We start from the raw sequence: 22,208 nt of genomic DNA, 5'->3' as shown, positions 1-22,208 counted from the left end.
TAGCTATAAATATTACTTTGGTGAGCATTAAATATGTAATAACTAATAACTTACGACTATTGGTGACTTTAGAAATGCATAAAAATTTATTGATACGAATATTTATAAAAAATATTACAAATTGAATTCTTAAGTTTTCATTTTTTTTTACAATTCGCATTACGATATTATTTTTAAAAAATCAAATAACGAAAAATGCATTTTTTATAATGCAGAAAGATCTCGATCTCTTACTAATATTCTTCTTACCAATATATTGTTGATATACTCATCAACTCGAAAACTTGGATCGAGGGTATATATATATTCTGAAATAAAAATTAAAAATATATATATATATAGGGTGAAGATTAAAAATTTTTTGATACAGATATCATACAGAAAAGTAGTGCAAATATACTTACGCTTAATCTTCTTGAATAACTTTGATCGGGGAAATTTTTCTCTAAATTTTTCCTTGTTATCATAGTCTACATTGTGTGAAAAGACAGCGAATAGTATTTTGATAATACTTTCCTCTATATGGTATTTGTCAACTGTCAATATTTTCATTAGATTATCCTACGGAATTAATAGATTAGTATATTAGACATCGAAGGAGAAGGATAAGACATTTCAACCCACGTGTGTAATTGCCTACCGAGCCAATTAGAACGTCCTACCTTCCTCTGTAGTGTGTAGATCGCGTTACTAATTTTCCAAAAAAACTTATATCTTTTTGACTAGAGCTATATCCAAAAATTCTCCTAGAATCTACTCAAATAGCTCTATTAAAAAACCTCATAGAAACCAAAAGACATATTGGTTTCTATAGGGTTCTTTACCCATTTGAGTGGATTCTATAGGAACTTTCGGATTGGGAAGGATTTTAAAACTTCCAAAAGGATACATGATTTTTTATTCATTGCTCATCGTTTGTAGACTTATTTTAAAGTTAAAAATTAAAAGAAAAGTTTTAAAATCACTGACAGTGTAGGGAAATATTATAAGAATTCTTATACCCTCACTTCTACTCAGCAGTCCACCACCATAACTTCCACTTTCCTTATTTTACAAGCTTCTGAGAGTGTACATAATTATTTTCATAATCATAGAGGGGAAATATCTTCAATAGAAATATAAGTCGACGGACTCATAACGCGACTTAGCTTTATATTCTCTTTTAGCTTTCAAAAAGCTAAAAGAGAATATAATTTTTTAAAATCTTTTTTTTTAATTTTGAGCTTTAAAATAAATCTTCAAAACGATTTGTAATGAAAAAAAAAGTTATACGCCCTTTTGGCTGGAGATAGCTTGCTAAAGTCAAGTGGGCGCATGAAAATCTGTCCTTTTGGAATTAAGGTGAAAGACCTCGTACCCAATCAGAGAACTAGTACCCGATTACTTCATGTATTTGTATATCTATATTTAGTAAAATTTATATATTATAGATATACAAATACATGAGTGATCGGGTACTAGTCCCTTGATCGGGTATTGGGTGTCTTACTATAGTAACGCGATATTATTTTTCACCAGATCTGCAGCTGAAAATTTAAATTTTTGCCTACTGGGAAGAACAGCGTATATGCTGCTTTTATAATTAGTTTTCTTATAATTTATGCGACACAAAAAAAATTGTTGAATTTACTTTAACAATTGGTTACATGATAACAAATTGTTCCTTCAAATTTATCAAAAAGTTTACAATTTTTTTTATACTGCTTGAGAAAAGAAAATAACGACTTTCTTCCCTCTAAACAAGGCAGGAATTTAAACTTACGGTGCAGGTATGATGACAAAATAATAAATATGCTAACAGTAATAAAATAATTCTTTTGAATAAACTGTTTATTACTTACGAATGCTAAATTGGCCCAATAAGTATTTTTCAATTTATCATCAAGGTTTGCTAAGCCTCTCAAAGTCTTGATTGGTATCATATTTCTTAGTCTTGGACGCTTGACTGTTTTACACCACTGTAGTTCGTCTATCATTGACTGGTTTTCTTCTTTTAGTTGTTGAATCATTAATTTATACCTTCGTAACTCGAGAGTTACGTCATGTTTTCCTATAACGATAATTTAATTAAGTATTAACTCATGCAATTTATAAATTTATAATGGTGCTGAAAGTAGCGGACATTTGACAATTCTAGCGTTTTCATTAACGAATCATCAGAATAATTTTCAGAATTTAAAAAAAAATTTATAAGAATTATTCAGATGCACCTTTAATATTTTTTGACTCTATTTAATTTTTTCATTTATAAAAAAAAAAAATTTAATGTCCACTACCTCAGTATCGCAACCGATATTTTTATAGAATATAAATAATTATTTATTACCTACTACAGTAGACATTCTGTTTAATATATCTTTCATTTCATCTGGTTTATCAGCTAATCCTAAGAAACGAAAACAAAATTAATTAAATTAATATTCGCTTATGATAGAAAACTTAAAAATAGAATATGTAAGAATTCTAGACTGACAATTAAAATTTCTTTTAAACATTTAGAAAATTTTAAAATTTCGACAACGTTTAATTTTAACTTCACATGCTCACATTTTAAAAATTAAAAAATAAAAATTTTTGGAAACTTCGATTCATTATAAAAATAAATTCAAAACTAATTTTTTGATTACTTTGGAAACAGCTCTCCATAAAATAAAGATTACTTTAAAAGTTACAAATAATTCAAAAGTTTTCGGGTGATTATAAAATTTACGAATAATTTGAACAGATTCGAATTATTGAAAAAGTTTCGAGTTATTTGCTTCGAACCCGATTCGCACTTTCTAGTAAAAATATAATTAATTACACTCGTGTCTGCTCACGTTAATAAGTGATCACGCGGTAAATGAAGAAATAAATGATAATTTTTTTATACCAAAACAGCGTCCAGAATGTTCTTCAATTTCATAAAAAAGCCAATGATAAGTATGAGTAGCAGGAATGTTTTCTACCTCTTGCCTTAGATGCAACTCAACATCTCCACATTCAGGCCAACGAAATTCATTATCATTCAAATTAGCCCATAATTCAGGAACTGCTTCCCACTTATGTTCGCCGTTCAAAATAAATTTTACTAGCACAAATCTATCCATTATTTTATAAAAAAAGTTAATAGAAATGCTGATCAATTCGAATTTATATTTTACGGAGATACTTTTATTCTACAACCGCTCACTTGGAAGACTCACAGTTGAATAATTTTCATACTCGACAAATAATCAAAAGAATTCAGCTTAATCCCCAATTCTTAATCTCTAAATGTAAATAAAGTATTTACCGGAAACTAGGACTAGCAATATTAGACAGAAATTATTATTCATTAGTTTGATATTTTAATTATATTGAAATTTTATTATTTATATTTTTTCTTAACTTCCCGCTCTAAAAATTTAAAATTTAAAAAAAAATATGAAGTTAGCGGTTTCGGTCCGATTTTTAAAATTTAAATTTTCATTAGATCTCGAGGTTTCGAGGTCCTAGGAAATTATTTTGACTACTTTTAGATGGGTGTCCATCTGTCCGCGTGTATGTGTGTGTGTATATATGTACGGGTGAATGTGTACAAATTTTTTTTGTCCGGCGATATCTTTAAAAAGAATTGACCGATTTGAATCTATATGGCGGCAACCGAAAGGATTTACGAAGACTTAAAACTGAATAGATTTTAAAGTCGGTCGGTCGTGTAGTTTACGAGTAATAAAAAAAAAAAAAAAAAAATTTTGAAGTTTTTGTTGTATAACTCATAAATCGCTCGACCAAATAATTTTGAAGTTTTTATTAAATCTATAAGTCTCAACAAGTTCTTTCGATTGCCGCGAAACAGGTACAAATCAGTCGATTTCTCCCGATATCGTCGGACAAAAATTACTTTCTTTTTTTTAAAAATATATATTTTGTCGGTCCAAGTGTTTTTTAAGCTCAAAAGGCTCAAAAGTTTGTCACCAGTAACGTTTTCGAGTTCTTTTAACAGCATAAAATTTCAGGGTTGGCCCATAGGGTCGACAGTTTTTCATATTTTTTTTTTTTTTGTGATAAATATTTAGTTCGATAAATTTAAAAAATTATTACAAGAAAATTTTTTTTAAAATTATTGTCTTTTTATTTTATTAATTAATAAATTAGTCTTGTGTGATGAATAACAATAAATTTGATTTTTATGTCATTAAACAGATTCAATAAAATAATCATGAATACTATTTTAGTTAATAAATATATAAATAAAAATTGAATTTTGATTTTCGATTAAAACAAAAATATTAAATTCGTTGCAGTTACAAAAGTTGAACAAAGTGAAAATAATAATAAAATATATAGTTTACGATGAGTGTACAATTATGAGAGATATGAATTCGAATTCTTGTTATTTTTTCAAAAACCAGTCCTTCATTAAATCATCAGTCACTACTTGTCTTCTGCCAAAATTCAAGTAAGCTAGAACAGTAAAAAAAAAATTAATAAATTTATGATAAAGTAATACTCAATTTTAATGCAATAAATTAATATAATTACTATTAATTTTCTCAAGTATTCTTGAGTTTTGGAGTTTGCTATTTCCGCTATCATCAACCTCTATACAAAGAAATCTACTGTCGGCGGTGAAAAATGCGTTTAATATTTTATATAAAGTTTCCACTGAACTTCGTTTATCGATTAATGTGTCGAATAAAAGTTTCTGTCGAATTAAAGTAAATATTAAATAATTATAAACAGTGACGGTAATAAATAAAATATACTCTACTCTAAAGTGTATTACTCACGCAGGCCAGACTCATCGGCGAATATTTTGCTATCAATTCCATTTCCAAACTTCTAAGAACTGTAGATGTTTTAATCGGTAACATATTTTCAAGAACTTCTATTTTGTAGGAAATTTGGTATTCTATTTTTCTTTTGTAATATTCCAGTTGAAGTTTCGCTATACGTAGTTCCTCCAGCGTTTTCAAATATTCAATACTTTTATTTATTTGACCTGAAAAAAAAAAAAAAAATATATATTTATATTTATGAGCATTGAAATATCAATATATATGTACATATATCGCGTCACTAATTCTAAAAGGACTTATATTTTTATATGCCCTTTTGGCTTTAGTCACTAACTTTAAAAGCAAAAGGGCGTATAATTTTTTTTAAATTCCTAATCATGTTGTAGACTTGTTCTAAAGCTGAAATTTTTTTTTCAATTTTTAACTATATAATGATTGGCATTAAAAAAAAATTTATGCTCTTTGGGTTTAAAGTTTACTAGAGTTAAAAAGGCGTATAAAAATTTGATCTTTTGGAATTAGTGATGTGATAAATTTTTGATTAGTGATAATTTTTAGTGATAAAAAAAAATAACAGGGACATTCGATCCCTTTCAATTTTATTTACTTGTAATATTTCACAAGCCCCTTGCTTTGTATCTGCAGAGCTTAATACTATAAAATTAAATTAATAAAAGCTATTAAAAATGAAAAGATCACAAGCAAAAAATATTTACTCGCCCTAAGAAAAATTTTATGTCCTAATAAATTTTTTGCATCATAAATTGAAAACATAAATTTTCTTGAGAGTAAAAATTTTATTGAGCCACGAAAAAATTATTTGAGGCAAGAAATAATTTGTTGGCACAAGAAATATTTTGTATTACGAATTGAAGAGAAAAATTTTTCTAAACAGACAAAATTTCTTGATGCAGGAATTTGTTTGTCGCCTTTAAAAAATTCTTGTCATCAATTTATAATTCAAAAAATTTCTTGGGGTAAGAAATTCTTTTTTTTGTATACTTACAATTTGAACGAGAGAAAATTTTTTTTTTTATTTAGAATCTTTTAGAAATTTTGATTATAATTACCGTGTATTGATAGAAAAAATGTTTCTCATTAATCGTATTAAATAAACTTTATAATTAATTTTATAAAATTTAGCTCTATAGTATCAAGACCAGGAAGTCATGAAGATGCAAGCAAAGAGCTTGTAATCTATTACCAATGAATAAAATTGAGGGAGTGGATATGTTATTTTTTTACCATTAAAAAATATTGATATTTAAATTATAAATTACTTTCAGTAGTTCTCAAGCGATTACGATCCTGTGCTGCTTGCCGAGCTTCTTCAAATGTATCTAAAAATAAAAGTTAAATTCGAAAATAAATTATAAATAACAGCATCCACTGTAAAATAATAAATTTAAAAGTGTCCATACCAAAAACCGTATATTGTCGTGGTATCTCCATAAAATTACTTACAATACGACGTTCACGCCAATTAGCGTCTGTATTAATAATCAAATTCAAATCGGTGAAATGACTAAAAGTATCAGGACATTTACAATAACCAGTGAAACTACCGTCTTCTTTAAGCATCCAATTTTCCAAAATCACCACCCAAAAATTAGAAAACTCCATCTCTACTTCCACTACAAAAAAGCTACCATCACTTTCACTAGTATCCTGCATTTTTACAAACTAACGAGAAATGTCAAAAAATTCTTTTTATTTTTTATTTTACAATCACTTTATATTGTAAAATGTACTGGCAAATGTTTCCTTCATCAAGACCAAGAGTCGAATGAATCAAATTAAATTTGAAAATTTTCTATATCAAAATTTAAACAAAGTATTAGTCAGATACCTAAAGGTGTGTGCGCGTGTGTGTAAATATATTAAGCTGGCTTTTCTTTTACAAATTATAATCCTGCGGGAATTATTTGGTCTATAATAACATTAAATATAACAATGAATTTATAAATATAAATAGAATATGTTTATTGGTTTATTATATTTAGTTTAACTTATAAAGATACAAAAATAGTTAATTAGTGTTTGTGACTAAACAAATAATTTATTTTAATTATTTACCAACAAATATTGACGACAGACTACATAAATTGTAAATGTATTGCATACTTTGGTAATGATTGCAATTCAACGATTATAATTTTTAATGTGACTGATATTTATTTTACAATGATTAATATGTACAGTTAGCAGTTAAATATAATTATTTTCAATTTAAAATAGAGTCTTAAATTAGATTTAATTAACGAACTGTTGAATCGCATATTGAAATTTTTTTAGAAAGGCTTTTATATACAATGTTAAATATATGTTAGTACATAAAGTTAACGAAGAAATCAAAATACTTAAAATATTTTAAAAAATAAGATCTTTGCTTTGTTACAACCTGAAACATGCTGACCATTCAGTGACACCTTGAGCGAGATCAAATTTTTGGAAGAAATTATTAAAATATTCTGAAAAAAAAAAAAAACAAATAAATAAATGAATTAAATATTCTAAAAATTGGCGCGTAATTTAAATCAATTTTTGGAAGGAAGAGAAACAATTCTAATTACCATTAATCAATTTAATTGTGTATGAATCTCTAAGTGCTAATGTAGCATTACTTCCATCCCATGAACAATTTTTTACGACATTGCGTTCAAAGATTGCATTTAAAATCTTCCAATTACTGTCACGTAGATTTTTATCATTAGTTAAAAATTTAAATACATTTACCTGTTGAATGAAAAATTATAAATAAATTTTAAAAATAATAAATAAAATTGTGCTAAACAGTATATTGTGTGACAAGGGATTAAACAAAATGACTTCAGACCAGGGTAAAGTTGGCTGACATCACCCACAGTCTGAAATCGTGTTTCATCCTGAGTTACACACTAAATTTTTCATGATTACTTGCATTGGAACTTAAAGTTTCAGTGTCAACAGCCAATCAGAAGTTAATTTAATATCAGCTATTAGCGTAAGCGTAAATTGTCATTTGCAATTTATAATTAAATAGAAACTATAAATACTATTTATTAATCACACTAATTTTTATAAAACTTAATCAGAGTCAGAACTATTATTAATATATCAGAGATTAAATTGCGAAAGCTTTCAGTCAGCGGGTAGAAATTTTATTTGTTTCTTCCCCAGAGACAAAACAAGTTTGTATTTGCCCACTGACGGAAGGCATTTGAAATTAGACTGAAATCCGCTTCTTTTCACAGGCTGTAGAGACACTGAATCTTGAAGTTCCGATGCTGGTATCATGAAAAACTTATCACTTACCAATTCAGCAGACAGCTTTGGTTCTTTAACCAATCGTTCCTCAAACTTTTTAAATTCCTCAATAGTCTGAATCGGCAAAAGATACTGAAGTTCTGTTCTGTATTTCTCTTCTACTTTTTTTTGATGAAGTTTTATTTTTGCACTGCAAAGAGCATGACTGACTTCAATTTGGCCTGCAATAAATTTTTGAAAATTACAATAATTACGTCAACTAATATACAATTTAAATAATGTATGTGATAATAAATATCAATTATTATTACCATTAATATTTCTCATAAGGTTGAGGTGATAAACATTTTCCCGCGCTTCTACCTCTGATTCTAAAAAAAAAACCATAATTGAAAATAAAGAAAATATAAGTAATTAGATACTACAGAAAAATAAATATAAAATTTTATTTACTGAATCCAAACATATCTTGACTTATAATAGCGACTTCTTGCCATAATTTATCAGGTGTCATCGGCAATGGTTGATGATAAGGATAAACGCCTTCTGTCCACCAACAAAAACCAGTAAGTTGTCCATTTTTTCTTATTATCCACGAATCAGGAATTGCTTCCCATCGTAAATCATCGCCGAATTTTAATTTTACCACAATCCACTCTCCCATTATTTTATAAAACAAATTTCCAAAAACAAAAAGCTTTTTTTATATTTTACTGCGACGCCACTCACGAGCTGTACGATACACTGAATAAATATATTTTAGAAAAACGAAATAAGGAAACCCAACGTAAGTACAGTAGCTTCCTTACGAAGTATTTCAAAATACCCTGAGACTGAACAGTGAACGACTCGATGGTCATCACGTTCTCAGTTATCACGATGAATATAATGAGCAATAGTTAGTGTCCATATTTTAAACTTTAGCAGACTCTCGAAGTAAATTACTCAAGTCATTAAAGCATGGACAGATATTGGCATTATAATAATAATAATAAAAAATGAGTTTGAGAAATGTCTTAAGTTTTAAGATTGTAATTGTAATCAATAGGGAAATGTAATTGTGTTTTAATGACTTGTGTATATAATGGAGTAAAAATAATAATAGTGGCGCCTAGATAATAATAGATATTTTTCGTCGAATTATTTCCCAGGTAGCACAGAGACAACTTTAAGATGTCATAAAGATGTATTTTGAAAGGACAAGACAGATGTTTTTTTTGTCTCAAGTTTTTTTTTGTATAAATAAGACATACAGATGTTTGCCCTAGGAGTTATAGAAAGTTTGTGTTCTTTTTTTCTGTCCTAAAAAAATCATTTCAATTAAAAAATAGTTTAGATGAATTATTTGACAATTATTTGTAATTTACTTTTTGTCGTCAAATCTTTGAAACAGATATTTTTTCGGTGATATAAATTTCTGATCGCTTTGTTAGCATGTTGATGCCTTATACAGAAAAAAAAAGTTGAGTTAAAAAAATATTTTGTAAGACAAACATTTTTAGGAACCAAGTCACAATTTTCTTAACCTGGGCCAAACAAATTTGTCTGGGTCAGAGGAGATTTCTACTTTATTCGAAAAAATTAAGGTTTTAAAAAGTTTAGGTCAAAAAAAACTTTCTTGAATCAAAAAAATTTACTTTCAGTTGAGTTTTTTCTTTTCTGTGTACTGACAAGTCAAAAAACAGCCTCAAAACTTCTATCTTATTATAGATATTAGAAAGCCGAGTATGCTACTTGGGTTAATTTTTCTCAATAAATAAAATGCTTTATTAGTACCCAAGTAACACAGAGACAGAGACTTTGAGATGTTATAAAGGACAATAAAAATTTTACAGCCGAAGTCCATTATCTCAGATCCCATTATCTCGGAACTTCTCCTCAATCTTGACCCCCCACTATAAGGTACGTTGTCTCCCACCCGATGCTATACATTTATATGTGTTGTGTATATTTATCTATGCATACTCGTGTAGATGTAAGAGCGCATGTGTGTAGTTTACTCTTTAAAAAAGAAGGGGAATTCGATAAGTCTGAATTTTCAAGAAATTTCCACTGCTTCATTGACTAGCTGTCAGACTTAATGGAATTCGGCTGTATTTTGTATCAAAATCAAGTTTTTTTATATAAATAAGAGGTACAGATGTTAGTCCTAGATGTCATAGAAAATTGGTTCTTTTTCCGTCTTAAAATAGTCATCTTAATTGACCTATTGGATAATTATTTGCAATTAACTTTTTGCCATCGTTTGTGTCGTCTTACAAGTTATTTTTTTGGATGATAAATTTTTGAGTGTTTTGTCAACATTTTGGCACAACAAATGATCGATGTCAAAAAACAGCTTCAAAACTTCTATCTTGTAGATGTCACAAAGCCAAGTTTGCTACTTGGGTAAATTTTGAAATTTGTTTTTCTATTTTTAACTTCTAAGAAGTTTCCTCATCTTTAAATTTTACTATATATCTTCCAAAAATATCACTATTATATTTTCCCGAGAATTTTCCCTTATTTTATCATGTAAAAATAATATTTCTCTGTACTAAAATAAAATTTTCAAAAATTTTAAACAAACAAACTCGGTTTGATTATTCACAACTTTTATTTTAATAAACCAAGAGTATTAATCAACACAAAAAATTCATGTTACTCTTATGACTACCATTACTTAAAGTAATAACTAACCATTGTAAAAAAATATTTCAGTAAAGATAAACTTTCAAGTATTTAATTATGTATCAAACTAATAACTAACTTTAAACTGAAGTTGACTCTCGACCAGTTTGAAACCAGGAAGTAACGATTTCTTCAAAGTTTTTTGAGTCTCCATAAATAGTTTGTAAAGTTACTAGAAATAACAATTATTTTTGACTTATTTATCATCAATCATCACTAAAATAAATTTAAAATTTACTAGTCATATATTATTTGCAATTACCTTTGAGTTTTTTAATTACTAATAAATCTGAAACTCTTATCAATCCATTATTTCCATCCCAAGAACACTGACCTGCCAGTGAACTTGCGAATACCGCTCCCAGGATCTTGGAAATACTTTCAATTAAATTTTCCTTATCAATTAAAATAGTAAACAATTTTTTCTACAAAAATAATAAATAAATTATAAATATTTACGGTAGTTATTACACTCATTACAATACTTACTAATGCTGGAGAGATCCACTCTTCGTTTATAAAACGTCTTTCAAATTCTACAAGACTTTCATTAGTTTTAAGAGGTAACACATCCTCTAACGTTTGTTTATTATCATCATTGTTATTATTATTGTTATCATAAATAGATTCATGTTTCATTGATTGGATTATCTCCGTTAATTGCTTAATGTCTTTTTTTATAAATTTTTGCTCACTAAGAATTTCAAAATAATTATTTGAAATTCCATTCTGAACATCACGAATGTTATTATTTATTTGATCAAGTTGCCCTGTTATAAATTAAATAAAATATAAATACATTTATCAATTGATATATTTTTAATAAAAAAAAAAATAATTATTATTACTTTTCATAAATTCTATGGAGTTAAGATGATTGGCTCGATCAATAGCATCGAATAATTCATCTGAAATTTCAAATTAAGTTAAATAGTTCATTCTGTGGTAAAAGAGGAAACAAAACGATTTCAGACAAGAGTGAAATTGACTGACTGCGCCGATGCCGGTCGTTATCACACAAAGTCTGAAATCAGGGACGTGTTCAGAAATATACTGGAAGAGAAACATCTGCGTTCATAAATATTCTCGTCAAACTAGAGGAATGATTCGACTACCATAAAACGTTTATAAACTCTACGAAGAAAAGAAACGCAGTATTAGATATTCTTACATTCCTCTGGTTTTTTATTAAGCCACGTCACTTTCCAGATAGTAAATATCTGGATACGTATTTATCAATCTCCAGAGTGTATTTCTGAACACGCCCTAGATCCCTGGTTAAAAATACTGATTGAAAAGAATTGAGAAGCGATCACTCCATACAAATAGTATACCTATATATACAAACAAAAGAATTAAAATTATTGACAAGAATTCGAATTTCATCATTTTTAATTCTTTTCAATGAATAGCTTTAAACAGGGATTGTTCAGACCCACTAAACAGACATCAAAACTCGCAGTTCAAGTGCAGGTGATACGAAATAGTATATTGTGTGACAAAGAATGAAACAAAATGATTTCAGACCAGGGTGAAGTTGGCTGACAACAACCGCAATCTGAAATCGTGTTTCATCCTGAGTTACGCACTAGATTTTTCATGATTATCTGCATTGCATCTTAAAATTTCAGTGTCAGCAGTCAGTCAGAAGTTAATTTAAGATCAGCTATTAGCGAAAGCGTAAATTGTCACTTGCAATTTGTCATTAAGCAGAAACTATAAATACTATTTGTTAGTGACACTCATTTTTATAAAACTTAATCAGAGTAAGAACTGTCATTTATGCAAATAAAATTAATGGTTTGAAATTTCTACTAAAAAAATGCAAGTATCAGAGTTTAAATTACGAAAGCCTTCAGCCAGCGGGCAGAAATATTATTTGTTTGTTTCCAAGGTACGAAATAAGTTTGTTTCTACCCGCTGATTGAAGGCATTCACAACTTACACGTTTGCTATAATAGTCCCAACAATAAAGTCGTCCTAAAATGGATAGTGGGAGTATAGGAAATTTGCTAAGTAATGGTAGTGGGACGAAAACTTTTTGGTTGGGACGGAGTATAATATTAATTAGCGGCTTTGGATTAAAATTATCTTCTTTTAGCTGGCAGACACCGAAACTTTAAGTTAAATGATACAAAAATAATGAATAAATTATATTTATTTTCAAACCATAGCTTGCTGGGTCTACTGCAGTAATAGGACGCATACTCCAATTACGAGAATTCCCATTAAACATTATTTTCCATTCCATTTTGTAATTAACATCATTGTCAGGCCACCAGATCATTTTATCATCATCGCGCTTAAGCCATTTCTTAGGAATTGCCTCCCAAGGATCTTCATTTCTTCCTTTTAGTTTTACTATTACGTAGTCCAGCATTATTTAGTAAAATCTAAAAATAACAGAACACTTATATATTTTTATGAAAAATTGTGTGAAAAAATTTTCCATAACAATAAATAACATGTAATGAGGGTATTCTTGATATTTTATGTTACAATTCAGTAAACAAAACTATTTTTTTGTCTTCAAATCACATATATTTTATTAAAGGCAATGCTTACATTTTTTTTTAACACTTGGAAAGTAAAATTTTTGTATTCGCGACTTGTAATGTAAGTACTTGCAAACAAAAGTAATTTAATTACGCATTAGGAACACGTGCCATATTGCTATCAATCAAGATTACCAACTTTACTTTGATAAAATATGTAACTATTTAGTAACTTACATATATTTTTTGTAAATATAAAATAAAACTCTTGAGGAAATTTTTATCTGAAAAAATTTTAAATAATTTCACAGATTGGAAATATTATTTCTTTTTAAAACTGAAAAATTATTATCGTCAACATAAATTTATATTAAGTCCTGAGAATTCAAATTTGGGAAATTTTATAGAAAAGTTACCGACTTTTTAAAACTGAGCCGAAAACTTTGTCAGCAATAAGAAAGTTTTCCTCACAACGCAATAATTTTATTATATTTTTTTGAATAAATTTAAAAAACATTTTTTACAGAAATTTGAATAAAATTTTCCCGCCTAAAATTCTAATGTCTTAATTTTTATATAAAAAACTTTACAAATTTGACTTCTCAAGACCTAACATAATTTTTTTCTACTTGATAATTTCTCATAGTTTTCAAAAGAAAATGAAATTTTAAAAACGTATATTTTTAATTAGCAATAATGATTTTTCTTTTTTCAAATTAAAGTTTTCACAAAACGGCTAAGACCATGCAATTTTTTTTATTGATTCTTAATACTAGTCAAGCAATAAGAAGTTTATAGAATCTGTTTTACAATCATTAATAGTAATTAAATGAATAAATATAAAAGTACGAAAATAATTAAGAAACTATAAACTATTTTATAAGTAAATGAAACTTGATTTTTATTCCGGTGTCATTGTTGATTTTTTTTATTCTGAAACCAAGATGCTGCTGCTGTTTCAAATCCTCCGTATGCAGCATCAATACTTTTTAATGTCACTGAAATAAAAATATAAATAAATGTCAATCGAAAGAGCTCATGGTAAAAATAATCTAGTCATATATCTAGACATTACCATTAATTTTTTCAATTATTGATGAGTTTTTAATTTTTATTCCGTTTTGCACTTTCCAAGAACACTGAGTAGCTAATTGATTTGAAAAAATTGCTCCCAGAATTTTCGGAATACTTTCATTTATGTTTTGATCATCAGTTAAAATGATAATCAGATCATTCTGTAAAGCAAAATAAAATTAATTGTTAATTGCGATCGTCTTATAAAATCAGCCAAGTTACACGGTAATGAATTACCAAAGCTTGAGATATCCAGCTCTCATTTATCAAACGTTTTTCAAATATTTTCAGACCTTTGGGATCCGTGATAGGCAAAAAAGCTCCTAAAGATACTATATCTTTATTATTTTTGTTTTCTTGATTTTTCGGAGCCTTCAATAACTTAATCATTTCTTCAAAACTTTTAACAATCTTTTTTTGATTGTCAAGCAAACTGCAAAAACCATCATCAAGTTTTTCTAGTTTTTTTTTAATCACATCATGACGTACTGTAATAATTCACAAAAAAAAAATTACAAAATATTTATCTAATTTTTAAAAAATAGAAGAAAAAAAAAACAATTTTTAAATTATTAAACTCACTGTCTTCACGATCTTGACGATTAAGTTGATCAGCTCTTTCATCAGCTTCACTGAGTGTCCCTAAATTTAAGATTTTGTTAAAAAATATTAAATATAAAATAAACGACATTGATTTTTTTTAATTTACATAAAAAGTAGACATTATCATTTATTTGAAATTGATATTAATAATAAATCAATTTTTTTGGCATGCCATTTAATATCGACGGAATTCCTGTTTTTTATGACAATGAAAGTAACAGACATCAGGCAGTTTGTTATGTTTCGTAAATAAGTTAATTGAAAGTAAAATAAAATTATTCAACTAAGGTAAGAGACCCAATACCTGATCACTCATATATTTTCTATATCTATATTTAGTAAAATTGAATACATATAGATACAAGAAGTGATCGGGTACTGGGTCTTTTACCTTATACACAAAAATATTATTTAAAGCTTTCGTTTAGCAATTTTTAAAAATTTTGAAAATAAATAAATTTTCTTGTAGTCTGTTATTTTCAGTATCATTTTTTTTATGTTTTAAATAATAATTAAGTTAAAAATAATAACTTTGGTCCTTACAATAATTAATACCATCAATTTTACGAATACGACGTAGATACCATCCTTGTGGACAGCGATTGAATATAATTTCATTTTCTGCTTTAAACCACACATCATTTTCGGGATACCAACACTGTTTATGGTCATCATGAATATGAAACCATAGCTTAGGTATTCCCTGCCACATATAATGATTATCATGATCCTCGTCTTCTAACTTAACCGCTACGAATCTTCCCATTCTCTTATAAAAAGCTGAAACAACTAGAATTAGTTTTTAATGATATTTATTACAAAACATAAATAATTTTTATGTATTTGAAATTTTTATTATATTACCTTTTATATTTTTTTATAAAGAAGTAACCGCTTTATTGTCTTTCTTCAAAAATATAACGGTCCACTATGCATGTGCGTCTGGAACGAATTTGCTTTACCCATTGTCCCATTACATAATTTTAGTTGGTATTCACCTATACGTCAGTTGGTATTGTTGTAACAATATATATATAATATGATTGTGAATGTGGCTGACAATTGGCAGTTTTTTAAATTTTTGAATAAATGAATAAAATGCAAGCTGAATAACAATTAAAAAATGCATACTTAGATAATTAAAAAGTTAATACCCGCGCTTTTTTAAATTTCATTATTTTAAATGATAGTAAAGTTAGCGGGCATCTGACAATTTTTAAAACTTTAAAATACATATTTAGACAATTCAAAATTCAGTACATGCATTTTTTTAAATTTTATTATTTGAATTTTTTTACATGTATTCAGAAATTTGTCTTATGTCTGCTACATTTAGTTATTCATTTTGATTAATTGATTTATTTATTTCAAATTTATAAATTGTCTCATATCCACTTCATTCACGAGTGCGAATGTAACTGACAAATGTTTGTAATTTCTATATAAATAATATAATTATATAATTTCTTTTTTTTTTTATGTGCTTATAAAATAACCCGAGTTATTATTTAATAATATTTATTACAAAATATAAATAATTTTTCAGCATAACACAAAACTAAATCTCCTCGCTAAAATCCACGTACGTCTCAGAAACTTCTCAAAGATGAGTGTCGATAAACTGATTTTCAATTGTTTGTTTGACTTGAGGTATCTTTTAATTGTTTTAGTAAATTTGCTTGGATATAAATAATTTTATGTATTCGTTTGAAATTTTTATTATCGTTTATATTTTTGTGTAAAGATATAACCAATTTATAGTCTTTCTTCAAAGATACAACAAAGGACCACTCTGTATCATGTGCGTTTAGAATAAATTTGCTTTACCAATAGCACAATTTTAAGTTGGTATTCATCTATACGTCAGTCGGTATTATTGTGATATTTTATTAACGAATAATAACAATGGTAACAATAAAAAAAAAAAAAAAAACGATGTCAGCTCTTAGGAATTCTAATTCCAGGTAACAGAATTAAAAATAATTTTTGATGAGGGAAAAAAAATAATATGACCATAAAATTTTTCATAATAGTTTTAATAGATCATTTATCAAATTTATGAAATCTGTTTCATAATTTTTAATAACAAAGAATCTTAGTACAAAAATAGATAAATTTTAATTTAATTTGGTGTTGTCGTTGACTTTTTTTTATTCTCAAGCCAAAGAGTTACATCTCTTTCGAATCCTTCATAGTTTGCATCAATATTTTTCAATATCACTGAAATAATAATAAAAATAATTGCTAATTAGTAGTCATACACAAAAAAAATCTTGACTGAAAATGAAAATTCTTAATTCAAGAAAATATTTTTGAAAACCTCAATTTTCTTGATAAAGTAGAAAGTTCTGACCGAGACAAATTCTCTTGAGTCAAGAAAATCTTCACTTGAGTCCCAATATGTTTGTCTTTAAAAATATTTTTTTGACTCAAGATAATTGTTTTTCTTGTGCATGGCATGGTATAAAATTTTCAATTGAAAAACAAAAAGAACAAAATTACCTCTAATTTTTTTTAAAATGAAAAAGTTTTCAATTTTAATTCCACTTTGCCCATCCCAGGAACACTGAGCTGCAAACTGATTTGAAAAAACTGTTCCTAGAATCTTCGAAACACTCTCAGTCAAGTTTTCATCATCAGTCAAAATGGCAATCAATTCTTTCTGCAAAATAAAACAAGATTAATTATTAACTGTGTGAGTGTTTTATAAAATCAATCAATTAAACGCTGATGATTTACAAAAGCTTGCGATATCGCATCCTCAATCATGAGTCGTAATTCAAATGATTGTAGATTTTCAAGATCCTTAATAGGCAAAAGAGCTGCTAAACTTAATTTATTTCCATGATAAATATCAGCTTGATTTTTCAGAGTTTCCAATATCTCTTTCATCTCTTGAAAATCCTGATTCATTTCTTCTTGCTTGTAAAACATCGTGAGATAATTTGAATCAAGCTTACTTTCTACAGTACATAACTTTGTATTAAGTTCGTTATATCTTTCTGTAATAATTTGTAAAAAAATATTATCAATTACCCCTATATTTTTTTCGTAATAGTAAAAAAAAAGTTGAAAGTTTATCAGTTAGTCTGAACTGTTGACAGTGGAGATTTCAAAAAATAATATTTTATTTTTGGTAGTAACTTAGTTAGTAATTTTATTGTGATTGACATTTTCATTATGAGAATTTCAAAGAGGATGAATATTTTAAGTGAGAGATAATTTTTTAGGTTGACATGTTGCAGTAGACTTGGACCGATAGATGTGCCGTAAAAAATAAATTATTGAACTCACCGTCTTCTAAATCTTTACGATTAAGTTCGGCCGCTTTTTCTTCAGCGTCATCAAGTGTATCTAAATTTAAAATTTAATGAAAAAATATAAAAATTTTAACTAGTAAATTTAGTTAGGAATAAAAATTATAACGCACAATAATCAGCATTATAGACATCCTCAACAGGACGCAAATACCATCCCTTAGAAGAGCCATTAAATATAACTTCATTTTCCGCTTTATATTGAACATCATTGTTTGGCCACCAACATTGGTCGTCATCTTTAGTAACCCACAAATCAGGAACTCCCTCCCATTTATCTTCATTTTTGTCTTCTAGTTTAGCTACTACGAATTTTCCCATTTTTCATAAAAATCTAAACAAAATAGTTAATTATTATTTCATAATACATAGTATATTTTCATACTTGATAATTTTGATTACTGCTTACAATCTTTGTTCAAGAGCACAATAAAAAGCTAAATCTCCTCACCAAATCCACGTGCGTCTTAGAAACCTCTTAAAGCAAATAGCGCCGACAAACTGATTCTTTATATTTTTATTCATAAAAACCGTTTGTTGGTCGCATGGAGAATACAGACTCTATGTCTCTATTCTCCATGGTTGTCGATTGTTTGTTCGACTTAAATTACGGTGTCTTACAATTATTTCGATAAATTTTCTTTACCAACTGTACGTAAAATCTCAATCTCAATGTACTTCCATTGGTACTTTTTCATTATAAAAATAATTAACGCATAATAAAATAGCAACAAAAAAATTCTACATCAATTTTTACAAATTTTCATCCTTGATTTTATTTCATTCTAAAAAAAGTAATTATTATAAATTTTATAATTATCGTTAATTTTTTCAAACAAAACAAAAAAAAACGATCATACATTTTTCCAAATACATACAAAAGTATAACAATCCAATAGCTTTCCTGTAAATTCCTGCAACTTCAACAAATAATAAATAAAAATAAACATAAGCTATTGTATTAAAATTAAAAACAGCTGACATAAATGCGCGCGCAGAATTCCAACGAGCACAGCAATATCATTATCAAATTTTAAAAAACCAGCTGTAAGAATGATGCGTCAGATTTTTTTCTTTACATCAACAAGTTTTATCCTGCACATACTTGTTTCAAGCCAACATAAATTATTTTATGTTGTCTAGTTGCTTTTACACGTCAGTCATACAGTTCAACACCCAGTTAGTCATTCTTTAATTCTTTGTATCATTTTATATCTGCCATACACTTACGTGGGATTTTTAAACTTGTGTATAATAAATATATTATATACAAAGATACTGACATGTGTGAGTGTGTGTGTGTGTGTGTGTGATATCCTACGTCGTACACAAAAGTCAATAGTTCGATTTAAGTCTTGAGTCATGATGTCATGTAGAGACTGTAGTTACACAAATAATTAAAATAAATAATTATACTTGTATCCTTGCTCAGTAATTATAGATTTTTTCTATGAATTTATATCTAAAATAAATATAAAATCATATATTTATTTTATACATAATAAAGATGTACGAATAGAACTGCCATCTTGTTGGATGATGATGCAACCTGAGTGTTTATCAATTTCTACATTAACGCAGCTGCTGGTATTTAAATCTCATGTGTGGTTGTAGTGACCTTTGTTTTATTTTTTATCCAATGATACAGTTATGTAAAATAAGATCGCAAATCTAGAATAATAAATATATAAATAATTAATTATTTTTAAAATTTATTTATTAATTTAATGTGTGTAAGTGCGCATGCTTTTTTCTACTGATTTTTAAAAGTTTAAAAAAAAATTAACTCCTTTTAGTCGTATATGGGCGGTAATATGTTGGACCCACGGCGAAAGTCATATCGCCTCTTTTATTCCCCTCGTCCCGCGTACCCGAGTATTTCGAACGGTGACTGCGACGTTGCCAGATTTCAAGTGGAGTTCTGACGGTTAAAACTTGAGAGTTATCTTAAACTAAAGAAATCGCGCGCCGGAAAAACCACAAGTCTAAACACGTGTCCTAAGCTTTGTCATTTTTAAAAATCATCCCCTAGGCATGATTCAGCGGTTCATACTAAAATACTAGACAAGTATAGACACGTTTAATTTTTTATTTATTCTCTGGTTAAGTGTCCATATGTTGACCCATTTTCTCTAGTTTGAAAGTACACGCAGATTTTTAGAAAATTATGATCCTCAAGTTAGAAATTATAATAAAGTCAGCAGACAATTAACAATTTTTTAATTTCTTTTTAAATAATTTAATTTTAAAAAAATAATTTTTTTAAATCTATAAATATGCGCATATAGAAAATTAATATCACCACAAGTGCAATTTTTTGAAATATTTTTTTTTTTAATTTATCATTTTTAAAATAACTTCAAAATTATTAAACCTTGGCTGATTTCAGTGTCATAAAAGACAATTCAAAAATTTTCAAATTTATTTTTAGCAATTTAATTTAAAAAAAAAAAAAAATTAAAAATATGCACATGTAGAAAATTAATATCACTACAAGTGCAATTTTTTGAAATATTTTTTTTTTTTTAATTTATCATTTTTAAAATAACTTCAAAATTATTAGACGTTGGCTAATTTTAGTCTCACAGAACACAATTCAAAAATTTTCGGATTTTTTTATTTCTATCAGCAATTACAAAAAAGAATAAAAGTATACATGTGTAGAAAATTAAAAAAACTATAGGTGTAATTTTTCAAAATATTTTTTAATTCATCGTTTCTAAAAAAATCCAAAAATTGTCAGACCTTGGCTAATTTGAGTATATCATAAAATCCGTATTTTGCATTTTTTTTACGTGGGTAAGGTCTTTATTAAAATTATAAAATATTTATGAGTTAAATATGTTAATTAACTTTATAGGTCAGCTTTTAAATATCAATTTATTTTTAGGTCCAGACAATAAATGTTTTTATTATAAATATTAATGCTCATGATTATTTTAATTTTATTTTGTTTAATAAATATCATTTTATAAAATAATAAATAGTATTAAAAAAAAAAAAAAATATGCCGCGGCTCGGATTCGAACCGAGACCTCCAGATTAACGGCGCGCCTGCGCGGGTATTTCCGGATCGAACTCCTGAAGGAATGATCTTAGAAACTAATATGAACTTTGCGATGGTAATTGTTGAGCGATTGTTGACGATGGTCTGTCAACACAAGATCATTCGTTGAGGAGTTCAACCAGGACCAAGTGCAATCCTGCCCGTGGAAACAGGAGATATTTACAAGTGCAATTAAACTCTAATCACAGCCAATACCCACGCAGGGAAGTTGGAACCGTTCTAGCGCGTTACCAATTTCGCCACCGCAGCTTCGGAAACTTGCTCGTTTCTTAAACTACTTAAGCCTAAACCTACAAAATTCAGAGTGGGGGTACCATAAATCCATACATTGACTATAGATCTATCATAATCAAACTATAGATTTCCCAATATATTATTAAAATAATTTATAAGATATTTAATCAATATTATTGTCATCAAAAAATTTATCAAAAATTTATTTAAATTTCCCTAAATTTAATTTCTCGATTAAAAAAAAAAACAATTCTTTACTTGGGCGCGAATCGATTACTTCAGAACTTTGTAAAAATTAAATTTTAATGTGAGGTAAATTGGACATGTTATATTTTTCTAGCATAAAATTAAAAAAAAAAAAATGCTGCGGCTCGGATTCGAACCGAGACCCCCCAGATTAACGGCGCGCCCACGTGGGTATTTTCCTGATCGAACTCCTGAAGGAATGATCTTGGTGCCAGATGGAAATTGATTTGAAAGACTAAGGGACGACGACGAAGCGTTAACGGATGTTATGTTAACCCAAGAAAATTCGTTGAGGAGTTCAACCAGGATCGACAATGTGCTCTCCCGCGAGGCGAACAGGATGATAACAAGTGCAATTGGACGGAGTATAAATACCACACGTAGGGAAGTTGGAACCGTTCTAGTGCGTTACCAATTTCGCCACCGCAGCTTCGGAAACTTGCTCGTTTCTTAAACTATTTAAACCTAAACCTACAGAATGCAGAGTGGGGAT

At 27.8% G+C, this 22,208-nt stretch overlaps 5 protein-coding genes across 7 annotated transcripts; all 5 read right to left on the bottom strand.

Moving 5' to 3' along the window:
• Positions 1-69: 69 nt before the first annotated feature.
• Positions 70-3,223, bottom strand: LOC103580081 (uncharacterized). Its single transcript, XM_008561709.3, has 5 exons — positions 2,873-3,223; positions 2,327-2,386; positions 1,842-2,050; positions 405-561; positions 70-308 (listed from the first exon to the last, which is right to left on the bottom strand). Exons 1-5 carry the CDS (start codon positions 3,087-3,089, stop codon positions 205-207), a joined length of 747 nt encoding a protein of 248 aa, XP_008559931.1. The 5' UTR covers positions 3,090-3,223; the 3' UTR covers positions 70-204.
• Positions 3,224-4,097: 874 nt separating this feature from the next.
• Positions 4,098-9,073, bottom strand: LOC103580082 (uncharacterized). Of its 2 annotated transcripts, XM_053737922.1 has the most exons (7): positions 8,463-9,073; positions 8,321-8,380; positions 8,058-8,230; positions 7,337-7,499; positions 6,185-7,234; positions 6,044-6,103; positions 4,836-4,966 (listed from the first exon to the last, which is right to left on the bottom strand). In XM_053737922.1, exons 1-5 carry the CDS (start codon positions 8,671-8,673, stop codon positions 7,158-7,160), a joined length of 684 nt encoding a protein of 227 aa, XP_053593897.1. In that variant the 5' UTR covers positions 8,674-9,073; the 3' UTR covers positions 4,836-4,966; positions 6,044-6,103; positions 6,185-7,157. The 2 variants fall into 2 exon arrangements, with proteins under 2 accessions (XP_008559932.1, XP_053593897.1); XM_008561710.3 differs by lacking the exons at positions 7,337-7,499; positions 8,058-8,230; positions 8,321-8,380; positions 8,463-9,073 and adding exons at positions 4,098-4,428; positions 4,507-4,669 and having other exon boundaries at positions 4,755-4,966; positions 6,185-6,630.
• Positions 9,074-10,607: 1,534 nt separating this feature from the next.
• LOC103580084 (uncharacterized) lies at positions 10,608-13,380 on the bottom strand. Its single transcript, XM_008561713.3, has 6 exons — positions 13,245-13,380; positions 12,849-13,072; positions 11,528-11,587; positions 11,169-11,449; positions 10,942-11,104; positions 10,608-10,851 (listed from the first exon to the last, which is right to left on the bottom strand). Exons 2-6 carry the CDS (start codon positions 13,057-13,059, stop codon positions 10,760-10,762), a joined length of 807 nt encoding a protein of 268 aa, XP_008559935.1. The 5' UTR covers positions 13,060-13,072; positions 13,245-13,380; the 3' UTR covers positions 10,608-10,759.
• A 339-nt stretch (positions 13,381-13,719) lies between these two features.
• Positions 13,720-15,896, bottom strand: LOC103580085 (uncharacterized). Of its 2 annotated transcripts, none has more exons than XM_008561714.2 (6): positions 15,716-15,896; positions 15,395-15,640; positions 14,831-14,890; positions 14,486-14,736; positions 14,250-14,409; positions 13,720-14,172 (listed from the first exon to the last, which is right to left on the bottom strand). In XM_008561714.2, the coding sequence occupies exons 2-6, from the start codon at positions 15,615-15,617 to the stop codon at positions 14,087-14,089; spliced, it is 780 nt and encodes a 259-aa protein (XP_008559936.1). In that variant the 5' UTR covers positions 15,618-15,640; positions 15,716-15,896; the 3' UTR covers positions 13,720-14,086. The 2 variants fall into 2 exon arrangements, with proteins under 2 accessions (XP_008559936.1, XP_008559937.1); XM_008561715.2 differs by having other exon boundaries at positions 15,395-15,631.
• A 972-nt stretch (positions 15,897-16,868) lies between these two features.
• Positions 16,869-18,953, bottom strand: LOC103580086 (uncharacterized). The gene is made up of 6 exons (XM_008561716.3): positions 18,578-18,953; positions 18,282-18,502; positions 18,146-18,205; positions 17,591-17,853; positions 17,354-17,513; positions 16,869-17,071 (listed from the first exon to the last, which is right to left on the bottom strand). The coding sequence occupies exons 2-6, from the start codon at positions 18,487-18,489 to the stop codon at positions 16,974-16,976; spliced, it is 789 nt and encodes a 262-aa protein (XP_008559938.1). The 5' UTR covers positions 18,490-18,502; positions 18,578-18,953; the 3' UTR covers positions 16,869-16,973.
• Between the last annotated feature and the right edge of the window lie 3,255 nt (positions 18,954-22,208).

The sequence above is a fragment of the Microplitis demolitor genome, chromosome 1, assembly GCF_026212275.2.
Source record: "Microplitis demolitor isolate Queensland-Clemson2020A chromosome 1, iyMicDemo2.1a, whole genome shotgun sequence".
Taxonomy (NCBI): Eukaryota; Metazoa; Arthropoda; class Insecta; order Hymenoptera; family Braconidae; genus Microplitis; species Microplitis demolitor.
This window is presented reverse-complemented; position numbering and strand designations above follow the sequence as displayed.